The sequence below is a fragment of the Vipera ursinii genome (assembly GCF_947247035.1).
Source record: "Vipera ursinii genome assembly, chromosome: 3".
NCBI lineage: Eukaryota > Metazoa > Chordata > Lepidosauria > Squamata > Viperidae > Vipera > Vipera ursinii.
The window spans coordinates 52,434,604-52,452,754 of NC_139516.1; the positions used below are offsets into that span (position 1 = coordinate 52,434,604).

The 18,151-nt window shown below is 42.7% G+C and overlaps 1 protein-coding gene across 1 annotated transcript in view; it reads left to right on the forward strand.

The window, feature by feature from the left end:
* The first annotated feature begins 1,029 nt into the window (after positions 1-1,029).
* Positions 1,030-18,151, forward strand: part of ATXN7L2 (ataxin 7 like 2) — a 28,439-nt gene continuing 11,317 nt past the window's right edge. The window contains exons 1-6 of the mRNA XM_083358591.1: positions 1,030-1,186; positions 4,681-4,749; positions 7,951-8,055; positions 9,691-9,895; positions 11,760-12,058; positions 13,501-13,583. Coding sequence (XP_083214717.1) covers positions 1,045-1,186; positions 4,681-4,749; positions 7,951-8,055; positions 9,691-9,895; positions 11,760-12,058; positions 13,501-13,583 — 903 coding nt within the window. The 5' untranslated portion in view covers positions 1,030-1,044. The remainder of the gene's footprint in view (positions 1,187-4,680; positions 4,750-7,950; positions 8,056-9,690; positions 9,896-11,759; positions 12,059-13,500; positions 13,584-18,151) is intronic.

Sequence of the window (18,151 nt, forward strand, 5' to 3'; positions counted from 1 at the left end):
CGTTGTATCTTCAAACACTCACTATTAAGTCGAGGACTACTTGTATTATGTAATTTGTACCTAAAGGATTTAGAACAAAGATGAACAGCAAAAAACCTGGTGGATAGTTTAGGAGAATAAAAAAGGCATACCCAATTGGACTTTAAAGTATTTCTAAAAATTCTCTCCAGACTGGGTAAATGGGTAATAAGACGGTAAAAGAAATTCAGAATAATTAAGTGTAAAGCGTATATTTATAATGTGGTATATATTGATAAAATTGGAAATGATAATGACTAGATCTGAATGAAATCTTGGGTTGTGGTAGAATGCTGAATGCAACAACCGAACAAAATCACCTCTACAGTTGAAATGATTAGACAACGGATTTACAGTACAGTACAAGGTCTGTCTCTTATATCTGGTCTTGGAATACAGGGAACAGTCGCTGCATCTCAAAAAGGATTCCTTTATGCTAGAAAAAAAGGTGTCACACAGGACAATAAAAATGACCAGTAAATTGTCATGCTGTATCATGAGGAAAAGATGTACCATATGCTGACCTTGCTTTAGAGGAAAAAGATTGCATTGGTAATAAAATTATAGGAAAGGAAGGAGAGAGTAGTATTCTCTCTCCTTCATATTGTTTCAGTCTCGGATCAGGACAGACGACTGGGCGAAACGTGTTTTTTTCCGCCTGGAGATGGTTACTATCTCGCGATCCTAGCTGTCATAGACCTTAGATCCGAGTCTACTCGTGTGCTTATTTCTTAGAACAAGATTTCTACTGCACGCATGTCATAAACCTAGGAGCTTTTCTTCCCCAAAATGGGAACTGCTTAAAAACTATTGGTCGGGGTAGGGTTCTGGGGTGGACGGACAACCGTGGAAAGGATGAGCGAGCGTATCCCGAGCATATCCCTCTGGTTTCCATCGCTTTCCTTGGCATGCGCAGAGGAAAATCGCCACGAGCTCGGGGACTACATTTCCCGTGGTGCAAGGGGCAGGTTGCACATGCGCAAAATGCCGCCGCTGGCGGGGAGGGCTGCGCGTTCCCGTGCGGTGATGGCGGTGCGTGGACGCGCGGCGGTAGTAGCAGCGGTAGCAATGGCTGCTGTGGATCGGCGGCTGCCGAATCTCGATGACTTCGCGGGGCAGAGCTGGAGTGCTTGGGTGGAGAGAGTTGGGCCGCCTACTACCGAGACAGGTGAGCGCGCCTATCCCGCTCGTTAACCCTTAGGCAGCGAGGAGCGGCGGGGGGAAGTAGGGGACACTTCTCAGTCGCCGTTTCTGCCGCCGCCGCCGCCGACGAGCTTCCTCCCTCCCTCTCTCCCTCCCTCCCTTCGCCCGCCCTAAACAAAGGAGCCGCCGGGTCCTAGCGCCGTGGAAGTTCTTGCTTGATGGATGCTTCTTTTTTTTTTCAAAACCAGGTTTCCCAAGATCTCCCGAATTCCTAGAATGGATTCCTCTGTCGAGCCTGATGTAAATAGGAGAACATACTGTAATCATCTTGGTGTCGATCAGAATCTTTGTTCCCCGTAGTTTCCACACAGAATGTTAGGTGGTTCTGTCCTTTGCTTTGATTCCGTCTGAGATGAGGGTACTGTAGTTAGTTATGCCCTGTTCACACGATTCCCCCTGACTTTTGACCTTTACTGTTTTTGAGTCCACATTTATGTATGAAACAGTCTATGTAAATTCCCACTAGGGTCTTTGAGCCCTGCTTTAATTTTCCCCAGTTTATTTGAATATTCTTTCTTCTGATTCTTTTACAATCACTTTTTCTACTTTCTCCAGAATAGCATTCCATGCTTTGATATGCTCTCGTGGCACTTACAAGCCAAAAAATACCTTGCTGATCTTGAATTCTCTCCTGGATCACTCTAGACATGCTGCTTTTTCTTTCTCTAAATGTTCACATTTGCCCTTTCAATTCAGCCAGCTAATATTTTCCATTGATTTTATTCTTTAAATCCCCTTATAGCCTATTCTCAACCAGCTTTTCTAAAGTGTTTTCAGAAATCTGTGTTGGCTTTACCTCCAGCTGTGCTGCTTCTCTGGATTTCCTTCTCCTCAAGTTATTCCATTTTATTCAGATCTTTGCCTTGGCTGAAACTGGTCCCCGCCCATCCATCTGTTTCACATTCCTTGCACCTTCCTTCTGTCTTCTGGAGCAAGCTTCTTTTGCTCTGTTGACTTGGCCACTAAATTATTACCCACTAAAATTTCCTTGCCTTTGCTTTCCTCTCTTACCAACCTGATCCCTGACATCCTGATTCAGTGTCTCCATGCTCCTCCTCCTTCATTCTGTTGTGTCCTTTGCTCTGTTTGCCCTCCCTTGTGAGAGAGGCAGGTTGAAAGTATATCAACATGGTGGGGGGATGTCTTGGCCTCTGATGATTTTTGTCCTTGGAATCATTTGGGAGCACTGCCTTTAGCCTCTTTGACTTTTTCAAGTGCAACCTGACAGCAGACTCCAGAAGGGGCGGGAGAGTCTGAGGAGCTGTCCCTGGTGATGCTTTTTATATTGTTGAGCTTCCCTCTCCATTATCTTGAGAGAGTTAGTGCCTTCATATAATATCTGATGTACTTCCAGATCCAGCAGAGTTTGTGTAATGGCTCCTGTATTTTCAGGGATTTAGAAGCAAGTTATAAATTTTCCTTGCTCACAGCTCTCTATCAGAGTGTTTTATTTACTTATTTATCATCCATCTTTTGCCCTAATCCTGTGATTTTTTAAAAAATAAATAAATAACTATTTTGAATTTCCTTCTTCTGTTTGATGTTGATGCAATTGATGCATTTTAATAAATACTTTTTACCTTTGTGAATGCAGCAAGTGGTGTGAAATGTATTAGATACAGAGCATTATGCCTTAGTAAATATCAGGAGTCTGGTCCTGATGACCATCTCTGTGACACATTCACACTGTTAATTTGAAGTCACATCACTGAATTTGACCTGCATTGCTAAACACTTGTGGGCATTTCATTACTGTCTCTATAGTGCAAAGAGATTCCCAGGTGGGAAATAGTAGAAGAAAGAGTAGTTCTAAATTCATTTATTTGATTCCTCATGTACATGTGGGGACTGGATAGGAGATCACATACTAGTACAACTACATGCACAGAGTGGTAAGATAATGTTTCCATTGTAATGAAAGCAGAATATTCTGGTTTACAGCATGACACCACTGTAATCCAACATCAGCAAAATTTTGATTCCATGGGCTAAAATCCAGCAACATTTATTTGCCTTGAAATTTGGGAATTCCATTTTGAAGTCCATCTTAAGGCATCTATTTTTGAAGCTTGGTTTGACTGCTAGGAGAATAGAGAGCCTTGGTGGAGCAGTGGGCTAATGCCTCCTTAAGTAACACCAGCTGCCTGCAATTAGCGCAGGTTCGAGTCCCACCAGGCTCAAGGTTGACTCAGCCTTCCATCCTTCCGAGGTAGGTAAAATGAGGACCCAGATTGTTGGGGGCAATTAAGCTGACTTTGTAATAATGCCGCTTGGGGGGTGTATGAAAGCCCTAATAAGCAGGCATATACATAGAATGAAGGCTACTGCTAAGCTTGTAAGCCGCCCTGAGTCTTCGGAGAAGGGCGGGATATAAATGGAATTAAAATAAAAAATAAAAATAAATAAAAATACTTATCCTAAAAAGTGCATAGATTATATACACATACTATTGTTTCATGTGATACAAGCATACCTCTTTCATATTCATATTCATTTTACATATGTGCTTGTTGAATACTGGTGGATGATGACTATTTGAAATGAAAAAGAAAAGAATTTTCAAATGAAGCCTTACCACAGGAGTTGATCAAATCATGTTCTTCCCCTGTGGCCACAATGTTATAATTTGCAAAGCCTTCATGGGTGGAGCTGTATGCTTGTCACTGTCTTCCACACACCTCTTGATTTATATAGATTGGCAGAGCAATTCTGCTGAAACAGCAGGCTGTGAAGTCTGAGATTCAGCAAGTCCACTGCTATAAGCTGGCGGAAGCTGAAGAACATCTGCTGTATTAGCAGAGCTGATTCTTGTGGACCCTTATTTTCTTGGCAACTTTAACAACTACTATGATTATTGCTGTTATTAAATTATCCTTATCTTTGATAAAGCTCAGCCTTACCTTTTGCATAGGGTTGTTACGAAGATAAAAATAAGACAACCTTTGCATAGTCCTCTGCTCAGGTCCATTTGGAGACAAGGTGGCATACAAATGTAATAATTCTCATCAAGAAATCAATTTCATATACTTTTGAAGGGGAGGAGGTTAATTAAAAAAAACTATTCAGTTGCAAATGTAATAGAGATATTGTGTTACCTGCTTGCAGATGGATCTCTTCAGTACAGTACTAGGACACAATGTAATTGCAGAGTGCTACATGACAAGTTTGAGAAGGTGTGATGTGTAAATGAGATGGAAGTTCCTTTTGCTACTTATTTGTCTTGAAATATGTTGTAAGCCTATTCAACCTACTGACATAGCCATACATATTCTATAAGCCTTACTATATATATAGTATGAAGTAATTCTATTTGAGCATTCTTTGAGTTGAACTTTAAGGGGTAGAAAGTGTCCATTCTAATGTATCAGAAAGCCATAGGTTCTTGTTAGCACTGACAGATAATATATCTTCAATAGGTTTAATTTTGGCTGATGGAAACATTTTTTTTAATTTGCCTAGTGTCTGATCTGGAAGAAAACAGTAGGAATGTGAGAAAGAAGATTGATGCAATGACCCTCATTAAAGAAGGTAAGAAGACATCAAAGTCTCTGGTGAAACATGTGCTGTAGACACCTTTGCTCCAAACTCCAAACTTGTGGATTTGTAAATGCTCTGCAAAAAAAAGGATGAATATAGCTATACTCCACTGTCTGGAATGGCAATTACTGCATTTTTACACAGCAGGTGATCCTTAATTTAGCCTATACAGTTTTTTTTCAATTCTGCAAACAGAACACTGTGGTTTTGCTTGCCCATGAAGCAGTAATATGTCCATAATGACTTTGAGTGAGGGCCACAATAGGGTTTGCTGCATTATGACAACCAACTCTTACTTTCTCTTTGTGGAGAAGGGAAGAGTTAGAATGCATAGAACAAATCCTGGGCAAATGCTTTGATACTGGCATTTTCTGCTTTGCTGCATCATGGATGGCAGCAGTGGTAAAAATGTCCTATTCCATGATTATATTCTTGTATTTCAGGGAGAGCTGATGTTCTACCTATTTTAAAAACGATGGATTTTTCCTAATTATGGCATGAGCCTTGCCATATCTTAGGATAAAAAGGAGGAATGCTCCTACAATTTATTAGGAAATCAATATAGGGGAAGCTTAGTCTTGAAGATATATCTTCCTTGATATCTAAATCGGTTTGTAGATTTTTGTCTTGAATCTTCCCATCTTGCCTCTATAGCTCTTCTATTGATGAAACAGTTAATATGACCTTTCCAGAGATTTGAGATAACCTAAACCAGACATGTCAAACTCGCGACATCACAGGACGTCGCGCAATGTATCAGAGCTTTTTCCCCATTGCTGGCAATGGGATGGGCGCAGTTTCCTGGTGACGTGGCAGTTTGACACCCCTGACCTAAACTATTCAGATTCTATAGCCATGCTTTGTTTAGTTTCAAAGTCTCTTTTGTTATGGTTCCATCTCTGTGGCTTCTAATAAGATGACGTTTCATGAGCCCCAAGCAAAAGCCACTGACTTCCCACCATATTTTGCCTAAAGATCATTTGTCCATAGTTTCCCTTATATTCATATTATACGATCTCAGCCGTTTCTTAAACTGAAGTTAAACAGACTTACAGAGACTCCAGATGACTCATACAAATGAGTCAAACCCACAGGGAAGGGCCCAATATGTTCTCAGACTGTTCTTTTGTGACGTCAAATATCAATCATACTCTGTCCATCAATTCAGTATTTTAACCAGTACATTAAAAAAAAACACACCCCGTCGTTAAATGAAAACTACGCTAGAACTCATGCTAGAAGAGATAAAATCAAATCTAGCTCATCCAAATCCAGTCTCTCTTAATATTAATAGTTGGAAAAGCATGCCCTGAGTCACCAAAGGCCTGTACTCTGCCAAGAGATCAGACAGCTTTCTTTTTCTATTTGGTGTGTGTGTGTGTGTACACATGTGTTTCTAAAGAATTTCTGTTCTTTATTAGAGTAGGGAAGGATACAGCTTCAGATTAAAGTCCTGCTAGAAGGTAAGAATGTTGACATCAGCAATGACATCAGCAACTGAAATCATTTTTTCCCGATGAGATTGCTCATACCCCAAACTCTTCATTCAGCCCCTTTTGCTTCTCTAGCAGACCTTTGGATATATGTGAATTATATTGGACAACCCAGCCAGAATGTTCAGATATGAACCTCTGCTGTGCTTTCGCCTGACTTTTGCAATCACTTTGAACCAGCCAAGCCCTTGGATAGTCTGCAATTAGTTGGGCCTTGTCCCTCCCTCCTCTTTGGCAGCTTTCCTCTCTTCCCTGCCCTGGTGCCCTAGGTCTTTTCACTGCTTTCTAGCTTGTCTGTGACTCTTTGTTTTCTATTTCTGCTGCCCCAGCTGTGCTAGGAGGTGGGGCTACTTGCTGCCAACGTTACAGAGCATAGGGCAGCAAGTGAGAACCCCCTTTGCCATATGATAGCCGTTTGTTTTGTTTTTTTAACATGTGTGCCCACATTAGCAAGGAGAGGCAATCTCTGGAATAGATATGGAGGCCACACCACTCAGTGGCAGTTTTCTAAATTGGAACAGCTGCCTGTGAAAATATCAGCCTAAATGTTAGTAGCATATAAAATAATTGCATACAGATTGGAATGCCTAGTTTGATGCTCAAGTATTAGATCTGCCTTTTTTCAACCCAGTATCCTCCACGTACATTTGCTTTCAAGTCCCACGATCATTGGTTGGTATTATCAGCATATCATAAGAATTGTAGTCAACACTGAGAGGTGATGAGTTGGGGAATGTCACTTTAAGTTACTGATCATATGGTCTCTCAACTAGGAATTAGTAAGAGTAAGGGACGCGGTGGCTCAGTGGGTTAGGACGCTGAGCTTGTCGATCAGAAGGTTGGCGTTTGGCGGGTCGAATCCCGAGTGCCGCGTAACAGAGTGAGCGCCTGTTACGCGTCCCAGCTTCTGCCAACCTAGCAGTTCGAAAGCACGTAAAAATGCAAGTAGAAAAATAGGGACCACTCCGGTGGGAAAGTAACAGCGTTCCGTGCGCCTTTGGCGTCTAGTCATGCCGGCCACATGACCACGGAGACATCCTCGGTCAAACGCTGGCTCTTCGGCTTTGAAACAGGGATGAGCACCGGCCCCTAGAGTCGGAAACGACTAGCACGCATGTGTGGGGAAACCTTTACCTTTTTAACAGAGTACAGTATGGGCTCTGCTATCCAGCTCTTGCAACTCCTGTTGTTGTGGGATGTTTAGCCGGTTACAGCCAAGACCATTTGGCTAGCTGGACCAGTGGCCTGACTTGATATAAACAACTACTGATTATAACTGAACAATGTACCTTGCAAGCGTTGGCTGTTCCATCTTGCACCCATACAAAGAATGCCAAGAAATGCTAGTGTATGAAACAAGTGTGACAAAAATACAATTTTTTCTTCTCAGCTCCATGTCTCACTCTCTGTTCTTTTAAGTCAAGAGCGGGGAGGGACTCTGTGGTTGTCCAGGTGTCGCTGAATTACCACTTCTTACAGTTTCCATCAAGGAGTTGAGTGGTGTGGGGTGTTAAATAGCTGTAGCTCAGCTGCATAGGGAGAGTCCCAGGTTCTCCTGACTTAAACCTGCGCTTTCAGGATAGGTTGAGCATCTCATTTTGCTCCTAAGTTTGCTCAAAATTAGGCTGCAAAATTGAGAGGGTGACATGGGCCTCTTCCCTGAGTGTGCTCTCATCGCTCGCATCTCTTGTCCTTTCAGACATGTCTATCTTTGGTCATTGCCCAGCTCATGATGAGTTCTACCTGGTGGTGTGTAACCACTGTGGCCAAGTGGTCAAACCTCAAGCCTTTCAGAAGCACTGCGGTAAGCTAGGCAGCCAACATGCCAATTGAATGTCTGTAGCCTCTCAAGGAGTGCTTGGGAGTAGTGCTGCAGCCTGGGGGTGGAGGTGGTGGTGCCTAGAGTGAAAGGCCCTCTTTTTTGTTTCCTCCCTGCAAATTAGGGAAGTTCCTCTTTCCTAGCATTGCTTCTCATTGAGCAAGGAGATAGTAGTCAGGAAACAAAGGATATGTTCTGCTCATATTAGGGTCATTCCCAAGATGATATTTTGCTACTTATGCCCCAAGGTTGGGAGGCAGCTAAAAAATGGCCAGACTTGCATGTCTTCATCACTTCTGCAATATATGTATGAAAGATATATGAATAATTATCTGCATCTAACAGAACCATCCTTAATGGTAAAAGACATTGTTTTCTAGAGTAGTACTTTACTTGAGTTGTACACCTGATTGACCCTTTTCTGTCTAATGCTTTGCAAGCGGCATTGCAGCTCCTCTCCTTCCCAGCTGGTATTGCTGCCTCCTACCAAATTCTAACTTTTAGAAATAAAATGATGTTTGGCCATTTTTTGGCTGTTTTTCCATTTGTAATCTCAAAATTCAGCCATGGAAATTAAATGTAAGAAATTTCCTTCACCTCAAATTTCTACCTTTATCCAAAGCTGGATTGTTGCCTGAAGGGAGATGAGGGGAAGTAATCATTTCATGAGGATTATCAAAATCTCTTTGCTCACTACCAAAATCTGTTCTGAGTTGGAACAAGCCTAGTGAAGGGTCTAAATTAGAAGCCCTCTGGCGACTTGGCAAGTTGTAATTTAGCCTGTTGGCAAATAAGAGGCAAATGGGGGAAGTGAATGACAGAGGTATCCAGAATGTGAGCAGAAGTCACATGATGGCAGTACCCTTTCGGAAGCAAGATAGGTTGGATCTGCTCAGTGTTTCAATGGACAACCACATATATCAGTTTGAATTACATGATGGAAGAAATATTTCTGTTATGTATTTATCCCCTAGCTATGCTGGCTCAGGAATTCTGGGAGTTGAAGTCCACGAGTCATAAAAGAGCCAAGGTTGCCTACCCCTGCCCTGGGTGAAAGTTCAAATTTAGTAACAACAGGTCTTTCTTAGGGCAGTATTGTATATATAAAATCAAGTTTGCAGGTGGGATGATGAGTAGATTAGAAAAGGAAAGATCCAGAATTTTGCAGTGGAAACTATCTAAATATATAAGTTTAATAAATATAAATATATAAATAATTTTTGATTGGCATGAAATACAGAATGGCATAAGCTCTCTCTGGCTTAGTTGGCCTGTTGTGATCCACAGATTTAGTTTTGACTGGGAAGTGGCTGATCAGGCTAAAGTTATCTATTATAATTTTTTTATGTTGTTTGCATTGTTTTTATCCCTGAGTAGCTTTGGGAGGAGAACTATTTTGTTAATGGCTGATAAAAGAGATTGGGAATCATAACATATTTATAGTAGAGTAACAGGAGTTAATTGTGGAAAACATGCTTTTTAAAGGCCCTGGGTTACTGTTGTACCTATCCCATTTCATACCCAAGGCAGACCTGCAATTTGCAGCCTGGTTGCTGCCTCACAGGCTCCTTCACTGGCTAGCCAAGCTTTCTGGCTAACAGCATTGTTATTCCCACATAGAGAGACGTCATGGACCTCTCAGCAAACTCTGTGGTCGGGTGCAGCCATCATCCAATTTGCAGAAGTGCCATGCAGTCAATGGGCGGTCCATTGTTAGTGGCAGTCATGGATCCACCAAATCATGGAGGGAAAAATCTCAGAGCTTCTTTAATCAAAAACAGCATATGCAAGAGAAGACAGACAAGATGCCGAAGGACAACCTATGGTAAGAGGGTCTGGCTGGGGTTCTTTGTGAGTAATAAATCCAACCATTCTCTTTGAGAAGATCTCAGCTCGGGCATACTTTGAAGAAAGCAGTCCTAGCTATGTGTTGGTTGGTTGAAGTGCAGTAAGAAAGAGCAAACAGTCCCCTTTAGGATAGCTATAGAAATTGAACTACTCAGCTATAGAAAGTGAATGAACAAATGAATATAGAATAAAACTTAAATATTTCATGAGGTAACACAGGACGTTTTCAAGCACTTCTAGGGTTTCATCTATATTGTTGTTCTGTAAGGTTATTTTTATTTTATTTTAATTCCATTTATATCCCGCCCTTCTCCGAAGACTCAGGGCAGCTTACAAGCTTAGCAATAGCCTTCATTCTATGTATATGCCTGCTTATTAGGGCTTTCGGGGGCCCCCCAAGCGGCATTATTACAAAGTCAGCTTATTGCCCCCAACAATCTGGGTTAATATTTCATGCAAATATAAGAGTAAGTTTTTTTCTTTGAAGATATTCTATTCTATTCTATTCTATTCTATTCTATTCTATTCTATTCTATTCTATTCTATTCTATTCTATTCTATTCTATTCTATTCTATTCTATTCTATTCTATTCTATTCTATTCTATTCTATTCTATTCTATTCTATTCCATTCCATTCCATTCCATTCCCTGGGAACTCTTTATGCTTTGAGTGTGAAACACTTCTGAAGTGCTCAAAACAGCTCATTTTACACTTGAGACAGAACTTTCACATGTGATTAGGATGTTCTGAGATTGAAGTAGATCAGACAAAACATTTTACACACTTAATTTTATACACATTTGCCACATATAGTTCCCCAAAAGATGATTTTTTAAACATCAACCTAGTGCAACTCCAAAGGAAATCAGAGCAGTAAATAAACCAATTATTAACGATGCAAAAAAGGAATACTCTGTACTCCCTTCATGCCATTTTGATACTTCTGTTACTTCTTTCTATTAACTAATTAATTTTATTTAACTACAAATGCTAATAGAAATGTAACATATGGAAAAGCTAGCACGCAGCAGTTAAAATGTACAGTCAAAACAATAATCAATCCGTTTTCTATGTTATAAATGGAAGGTTAATGATTACAGTTGAATTCCATTAGCAAGATAACAGTGTTTGGAATTTTTTTTTGAAGTCTAGTGAGAAAATATGATTGCTCCCTTGGGTTCAGATGACCCCATTTTGGTTTCAGAGTGTATTTACTGAAATGGAGCATATTTACTAACAGGTGAGGTGTGATGGCAAATGTTTATTTAGTGTATTTAAAATGGAGCATATTTACTAAAAGGAGAGGTATGATGACAAATGTTTTAAAGTGATTTTCTTGGCTTGGTCATTTGATGGCTGAAAGTGATCTAGAAGACTGTTGCTAGGTGCTGGAATCATGCATGAAGTTATTTTTTATTTTATTTTTTATTTTAATTCCATTTATATCCCCCCCTTCTCCGAAGACTCAGGGCGGCTTACAAGCTTAGCAGTATCAATGTTGGTTATCAATGTTGGTACTTCCCACTTTTCACAGATTCTTGTTTTACCCTCCCTGGAAGATGAGCTTTATTTTCGTGTCTTCGCTTCTTCTACTTTCTCCTGTATCCCTCATGCAGTGATTACATGCTTCTTTTTTATTCATAAATATAATACTAATAAACGAGGAAGGCAGCTTTGTGAATGAAGCTGCTGCAAGAGTCTGCTGTATAGAACATCAACCATCATGAGGGTCTTTACAAGGCCTCCAAATTACTTTCTTTGGGAATTTACATGAAATACAGTTCAGAAGATTGCCTATGACCTCAACCTCAAAACAATGTGTGCTGTTTTGTCCTCCAGCTTGTTCGTGCCTGTAGTAAATCTAGAGAAGATCTCCAGCCTTCCAAAGTCAGATGGAGACGGAATCAAGGCTCCCCCTCTGCTTTTTGACACTGCCATTCCCAAACAGTCTTTGGTTACCTCAAAAGAGGTTCTAGGCAAACCTTCCGTACTGACGTCACCAAAAGAACTTCTGACATCAGCCAAAGCTGGCAGCACCTCCATAATAACTGCTGACACTTTGAACAGGAAACTGGCGAATGCTTCTAGCCTGAGTGAGAAAGAATCGGGTGCTGTAAAATCTCTGAAGAAAATATCTCGTAAGTCTTGCCTTTCTAATTGTGTAATCTTCTGGCTGGAGGCAATGTAATAGATAGTTGAACCATCAGGAATGATTACATAATAGTGTCTTTTTAATGGTTGGCATTGTAAAACAAGAAACTTGGTTTGGTACGGTGGCTGTATTTCCTAAGCAAAACATTTCCCATAAATCCGTTCCTCATTTCATCTGTAAGGAAGAGTGGGTTGCTACCTAGGTCATAGGGCAAAGTTGAAAAAAAGTTCTTTGCAACTTTTTGCTTCCTTAGTAATCCTGAAGGGAGGGAATAAGGCTTCTAAGATGCCATCTTAGAAGCCTCTTTCCATGTATATTTATCACCTTTCTCACTTCATCCTTTGTCAAAAGAAAAAGGGTGTGTATCATAACCACTTTGGAATTTTTGCAAAACTAGTGTATCTACTGTGCAAAACCAGTTCGTCTGGTTTAATTCCATGATGTTGAGCATTTGTCCCAAAAGTACCTAAGTGGATGGGAAGGGAGGGAAATACTACATGTATCAGCTTACTTTTAAGCACTGGGATTATAGGATTAAGTGAAGGATATGTGATGTGAGCTACTTAGCAGCTAGAATAAGTGAGTTTGTGGAGGAAAGAGTATGGTCTTCCCCAACCCTCAAAGGATTTCTCTTTTCAGCTTATGCCATATGATCACAATTCTGGGCCAAGGTAAAAAGGATGTCACACCAATTGTGCCCAAAAGATATGACTCCATGTAGGCTGACCCATAAAATAAAACAAAGATCAGCGGGAAAATAAATATACAAAATACTGTACAAAATGAGACATGCCATTCATTTACATAAAGAATTGTATTTAATGCACCTCTGACAGCAAAAAGTGAACAATGGTTGTTTTGTTTTGTTTTGTTTTGGGAATACAGGTAGTCCTCGACTTACAACAGTTCGTTTAGTGACAATTCACAGTTGCAATGGCACTGAAAAAAGTGACTTACGACTGTTTTTCACACTTACGACTATTGCAGCATCCCCATGTCACGTGATCAAAATTCAGACACTTGGCAACTGACTCCTATTTGTGACGGTTGCAGTGTTCTTGGGGGGGTCATGTGATCAACTTTCGCGACCTCCTGCCAAGCAAAGTCAATGGAGAAGCTAAATTCACTTAACAAGCGTGTTTCTAACTTAACAACTGCAGTGATTCACTTAACAGCTGTGGCAAGAAAGGTCGTAAAATTGGTCAAAACTCACTTAACAACTTTCTCACTTAGCAACAGAAAGCTTGGGCTCAATTGTGGTCGTAAGTTGAGGACTTCTTGTACTGCATTTTCAATAAGGGGGCTGCCTTAACAAATCAAAGGGAAACGGGGTTATTGGGAGGGGAGACTTGTCACTGGACCAGCAGGAATGTGATTCTTTTGACTGCACTTTTGCTTTGGCATCTAACTCCCTATTTGTTCCCACAGGGAAAGAATGTGACTTGAACCGCCAATGTGGCGTGGTGAATCCTGAAACCAATAAAGTTTGTACTCGGTTACTGACCTGCAAGGTAAGACGCTGTGCAATGTAAGGCCTGCTTCCTGCAGGGGTTGGAGAGTTGAGTAGTGCAGTGCCGCAAGTTGCCTTTATGACTGCTGCTCTCATACTTTCTGGCAGGATAGGTTTCTTCTTTTCAAGAGGCTGTCCTCCTTTGTTTTTAATGGCAGTCTGGCCTGGGCATCTTTAGGTGTCTGCATCTCCATGCAGATAATTGCTTTATCTGCCCATTGGAACAGCAGAGATGTCTTATTGGAGTGCCAGCAGAGATGTTCATATGGGAAATAAAAAGAATCAAAATAATAGTCTCAACCATGGAATCAAAGCCCTTCCACTCTGTACGTGTATGCAGTGTTGATTCAGACATGCTTTGATTGTGTGTGGTCACAACCACCATTACTTTTTTAAGCATCTTCCCCTTCAGATATTGCTGGTTCCATCATGTCTAGAGGGCACAAAGGCCGTTTTTAACATAGCCAGTTCTCTACAAATGTGTCAATTTTGAATGACAGTGTTGTCTTGCAACCATATTCAAGTTCTTAGGCTGCCCAATTTTGTATTAAGACAGTTGGGTATAAGTTAGTTTTTGGATGAAAGAATATTCTTATTTGCAAGAAGATTTGGGTGTGCCAAAGTATGACAAAACTTTACAGCATTATCATTGAGTCAGAGGACACTAATGAAGGAAACACAGAGTTGAACTTAACTATTCCAACTCCATGTTGGGTGGAGTATCTAAGCGCAAGACATCCACAACTAACAGATGACAATCTAGTTTTTGTTTTGAAGATTTCCAGCAAAGGTGAGTTTTCAGTCGCTCCCCAGTAATTGGTTCCATTCTTGAACCACTCTTGCTTAAAAAGCTTCTCCCCAAATCTACCCGGCAATAGGCAAACAGCCTGCATTTTATTCATTCATTTATTTATGTATTACATCTACAACCTGTCTTTCCTCCAACAAGTGAATAGATAATGGAGCTCACTCCTGTTTTTATTGTCACGGCAATATGAGTTTGGTTGGGCTGGAAAAAAGGGGAACTGTGGTGGGAGTAGTTTTATTTAGTACTTGTATCCAAACAAGTGGTCCAAAGTCACTCAGTGATCGCCATGATCAAGTGGTAATGTTGATCCACTTCCATTTCCAGTTCAACACTCTACTGCACTAGTCTTCTCACTCTGTTGCATTCAGCAGTTAATAGATTCCAACATCCCCTTGCTCAATAACCACACATTGTGTGTCTATTCAGGGCTTATTAGCAAAGTCAGATTAAAAGAAAAGGAAAAAAGAAATAGTGTCTCTTCTTGACCAGAATTTAGAATTTACTTAATAAAGTACAGGAGGGGTAATATTTTAGTAAAAATGCTGCACACACCTTTATTGCAGTATAACCCTCATTCCATAAAAGCTAGAATCCCCTTCCTAGAACCAGTGCATTTCACTGAAATTCACTGAAGCAGTGTGCTGGCTGAGGAATTCTGGAAATTAAATTGCACGCTTCTTAAAGTTGCTGAAGTTGTGAAACTGATGCTAATTGAAACTCTTTACCTTATAGGGGGGCAATTGAAATGAGAAGAATGAGCAAGTATTGCCATAAGAGAGCCCATTTCTTCAAATGGTCCTTACTCTATAGGCTATGATCATGCAACAAGTAGAGTCCTGTGATATACATATGGCTCTGACAGGAGAAGAGTCTGTTACTATTAGTTCTAATAGCTGCATAGATCAGTTTTTCCACAGCCTAGTAATCTCCAGCTATGTTTACACAAAGTTCAGTGTCTCTGGAAAAAAATCCCTGTGATCTGCCCCTTCTCAAGAAATCTTTGCTGGTATGTGTAAAAGACCTTGGGAGACTGGGCAAAGATGGACTGCCAAGGGAATGGTAGATAAGAAACAGCATAGCCTGTGGCTGGATAGTGGGCAGGGCAAGAGGCTCAGAAGGGATTGTCCCTAATTTCTAAGTTTGTAAAGGAGATGGGAGGAGAAATGTACTTTGAGACTTGAAAGATTCTGTCAATGTAGCTTTACAATAAAGTAGAATTAAGTCATCTAGTTATGATTTTTATCTGATTTATCTCATGAGGAGGCCGACAGATCTTTACAACCTGTAGTTAATTTAGAATCTCTCCAACCTGGTCCTAAAAGATGGCAATATTTACTGTCTGTCACCCACATATTGATGACACCTCAACCCAAATCAATGGATAACTTTCCTTAGCAGTTTCATGTAAAGGTTAAATAATTTAAAGGGAAAAATTAAGGCCTAGAACAGGGGTCGGCAACCTAAAAAAGAAAAAGAGCCACTGGGAACCGGTTCCATCACAAATTAAAAAAAGAGGGAGCCGCGTGCGTGTGTCCATGCACGCGCATGCGCAAAAAGGTTTTTTGCGCATGCGCGGACGCACGCGGCTGCCATTTTTTTTAAAAATGAGATGGAACCGGTTCCCGGTTGCCCGACGGCGACGGCCCGTCTGCAAAGCCCGTGGCAGCTTCCTGAAAGAGCGGCGCCCCTGCCCATTCCGAGAGGTGCGCGCGCACCTCTCCGAACGACCGGAGGTGCGCGCGTACCTCCGCGCGAATGGGCAGCGGTGCCGCTCTTTGAGGAAGCTGCCGCGGCCCGTCTTGTGAAGCTGCCGAAAGCGGCAGCTTCCTGAAAGAGCGGCACCGCTGCCCGTTCGCGCGGAGGTACGCACGCACCTCCCCAAAGGTTTGGGGAGGTGCGCGCGCAACTCCGGTCGTTCGGAGAGGTGCGCGCGCACCTCTCGGAATGGGCAGGGGCGCCGCTCTTTCAGGAAGCTCCGCGGCCCGTCTGCTAAGCTGCCGCTTTCGGCAGCTTCACAAGACGGGCCGCGGCAGCTTCCTGAAAGAGCGGCACCGCTGCCCGTTCGCGCGGAGGTACGCGCGCACCTCCCCAAAGGTTTGGGGAGGTGCGCGCGCAACTCCGGTCGTTCGGAGAGGTGCGCGCGCACCTCTCGGAATGGGCAGGGGCGCCGCTCTTTCAGGAAGCTCCGCGGCCCGTCTGCTAAGCTGCCGCTTTCGGCAGCTTCACAAGACGGGCCGCGGCAGCTTCCTGAAAGAGCGGCACCGCTGCCCGTTCGCGCGGAGGTACGCGCGCACCTCCCCAAAGGTTTGGGGAGGTGCGCGCGCAACTCCGGTCGTTCGGAGAGGTGCGCGCGCACCTCTCGGAATGGGCAGGGGCGCCGCTCTTTCAGGAAGCTGCCGCGGCCCGTCTGCTAAGCTGCCGCTTTCGGCAGCTTCACAAGACGGGCCGCGGCAGCTTCCTGAAAGAGCGGCACCGCTGCCCATTCGCGCGGAGGTACGCGCGCACCTCCCCAAAGGTTTGGGGAGGTGCGCGCGCAACTCCGGTCGTTCGGAGAGGTGCGCGCGCACCTCTCGGAATGGGCAGGGGCGCCGCTCTTTCAGGAAGCTGCCGCGGCCCGTCTGCTAAGCTGCCGCTTTCGGCAGCTTCACAGACGGGCCGCGGCAGCTTCCTGAAAGAGCGGCACCGCTGCCCATTCGCGCGGAGGTACGCGCGCACCTCTCCAAAGGTTTGGGGAGGTGCGCGCGCACCTCCGCCCATTCGGGGAGGTGCGCGTGCACCTCTCCAAACGGGCGGTGCCACTCTCCATTTGGAGAGGTGCGCGCGCACCACTGCCCGTTGGAAGAGGTGCGCGCGCACCGGGCGGCTGGGAGCCGCAAGAGACGGCTCAAAGAGCCGCATGCGGCTCCGGAGCCGCAGGTTGCCGACCTGTGGCCTAGAAAATATATTGGAGTTCTCTAGGGATCAATTGTTATTGCCCTGACTACCAACTAGAACTACCTAGTCAAGGAGAAGTAGAAACACTGAATGATAGTGCCCTCAACTCACAACCATTGCAAGTTGTCAAGGAGGATACAGTGGCTAATAGTCCTGAACACCATCAAGAGGGAGAAGAGAAAGAGTAATGTCCTTCTCCGTCTTGATCTACATGTAGCTTTTCTACCAGAGTAGCCAGTACTGTTTCTGTCCCCTGACTAGACCTGACTCTAAACCAAAAATGGTCCAGGTTATCCATTTTCTTTAGGATCTTCAGTAACAAATTCTCAAACACTTTCTCAACAACCTTCCCCAGAAAGAGGAAGGTTGGAGACTGGGTAGAAGTTATCAAACTAGGTTGGATCTGAGGAGGGCTTCTTCAGGAAAGGGTACACCACTGTTTCCTACAAGGGTAGTAGCACCATACCCTTCTTCTGGGAAATATTGACAGTCTCACTCCATCACTCATGGTCCTGCCTACCATTCCAAAGGAATCAAGGAAGATGTGGTCAGCCTACAAGTAGTGATATTGAGACTTCATTTACTGATTTAGAAAAAATACATGATAAATGTATTGAATGATGACATGCATTGTGAAAACATAGAGCAGAAGATTAATTACTGATGGTGATAAGAGAGTAAGATAGAAACAAAGCACATGTTCAAATAAATATGCTTGGAGAATGATTCGACATTAAGTGGAGGTAAGACAAGGATACAGGACATCTCTAGGTTGCTAGATGTATTTATGGATAAATGTATAAGGAATGCTTGCAATGATGTTGGAC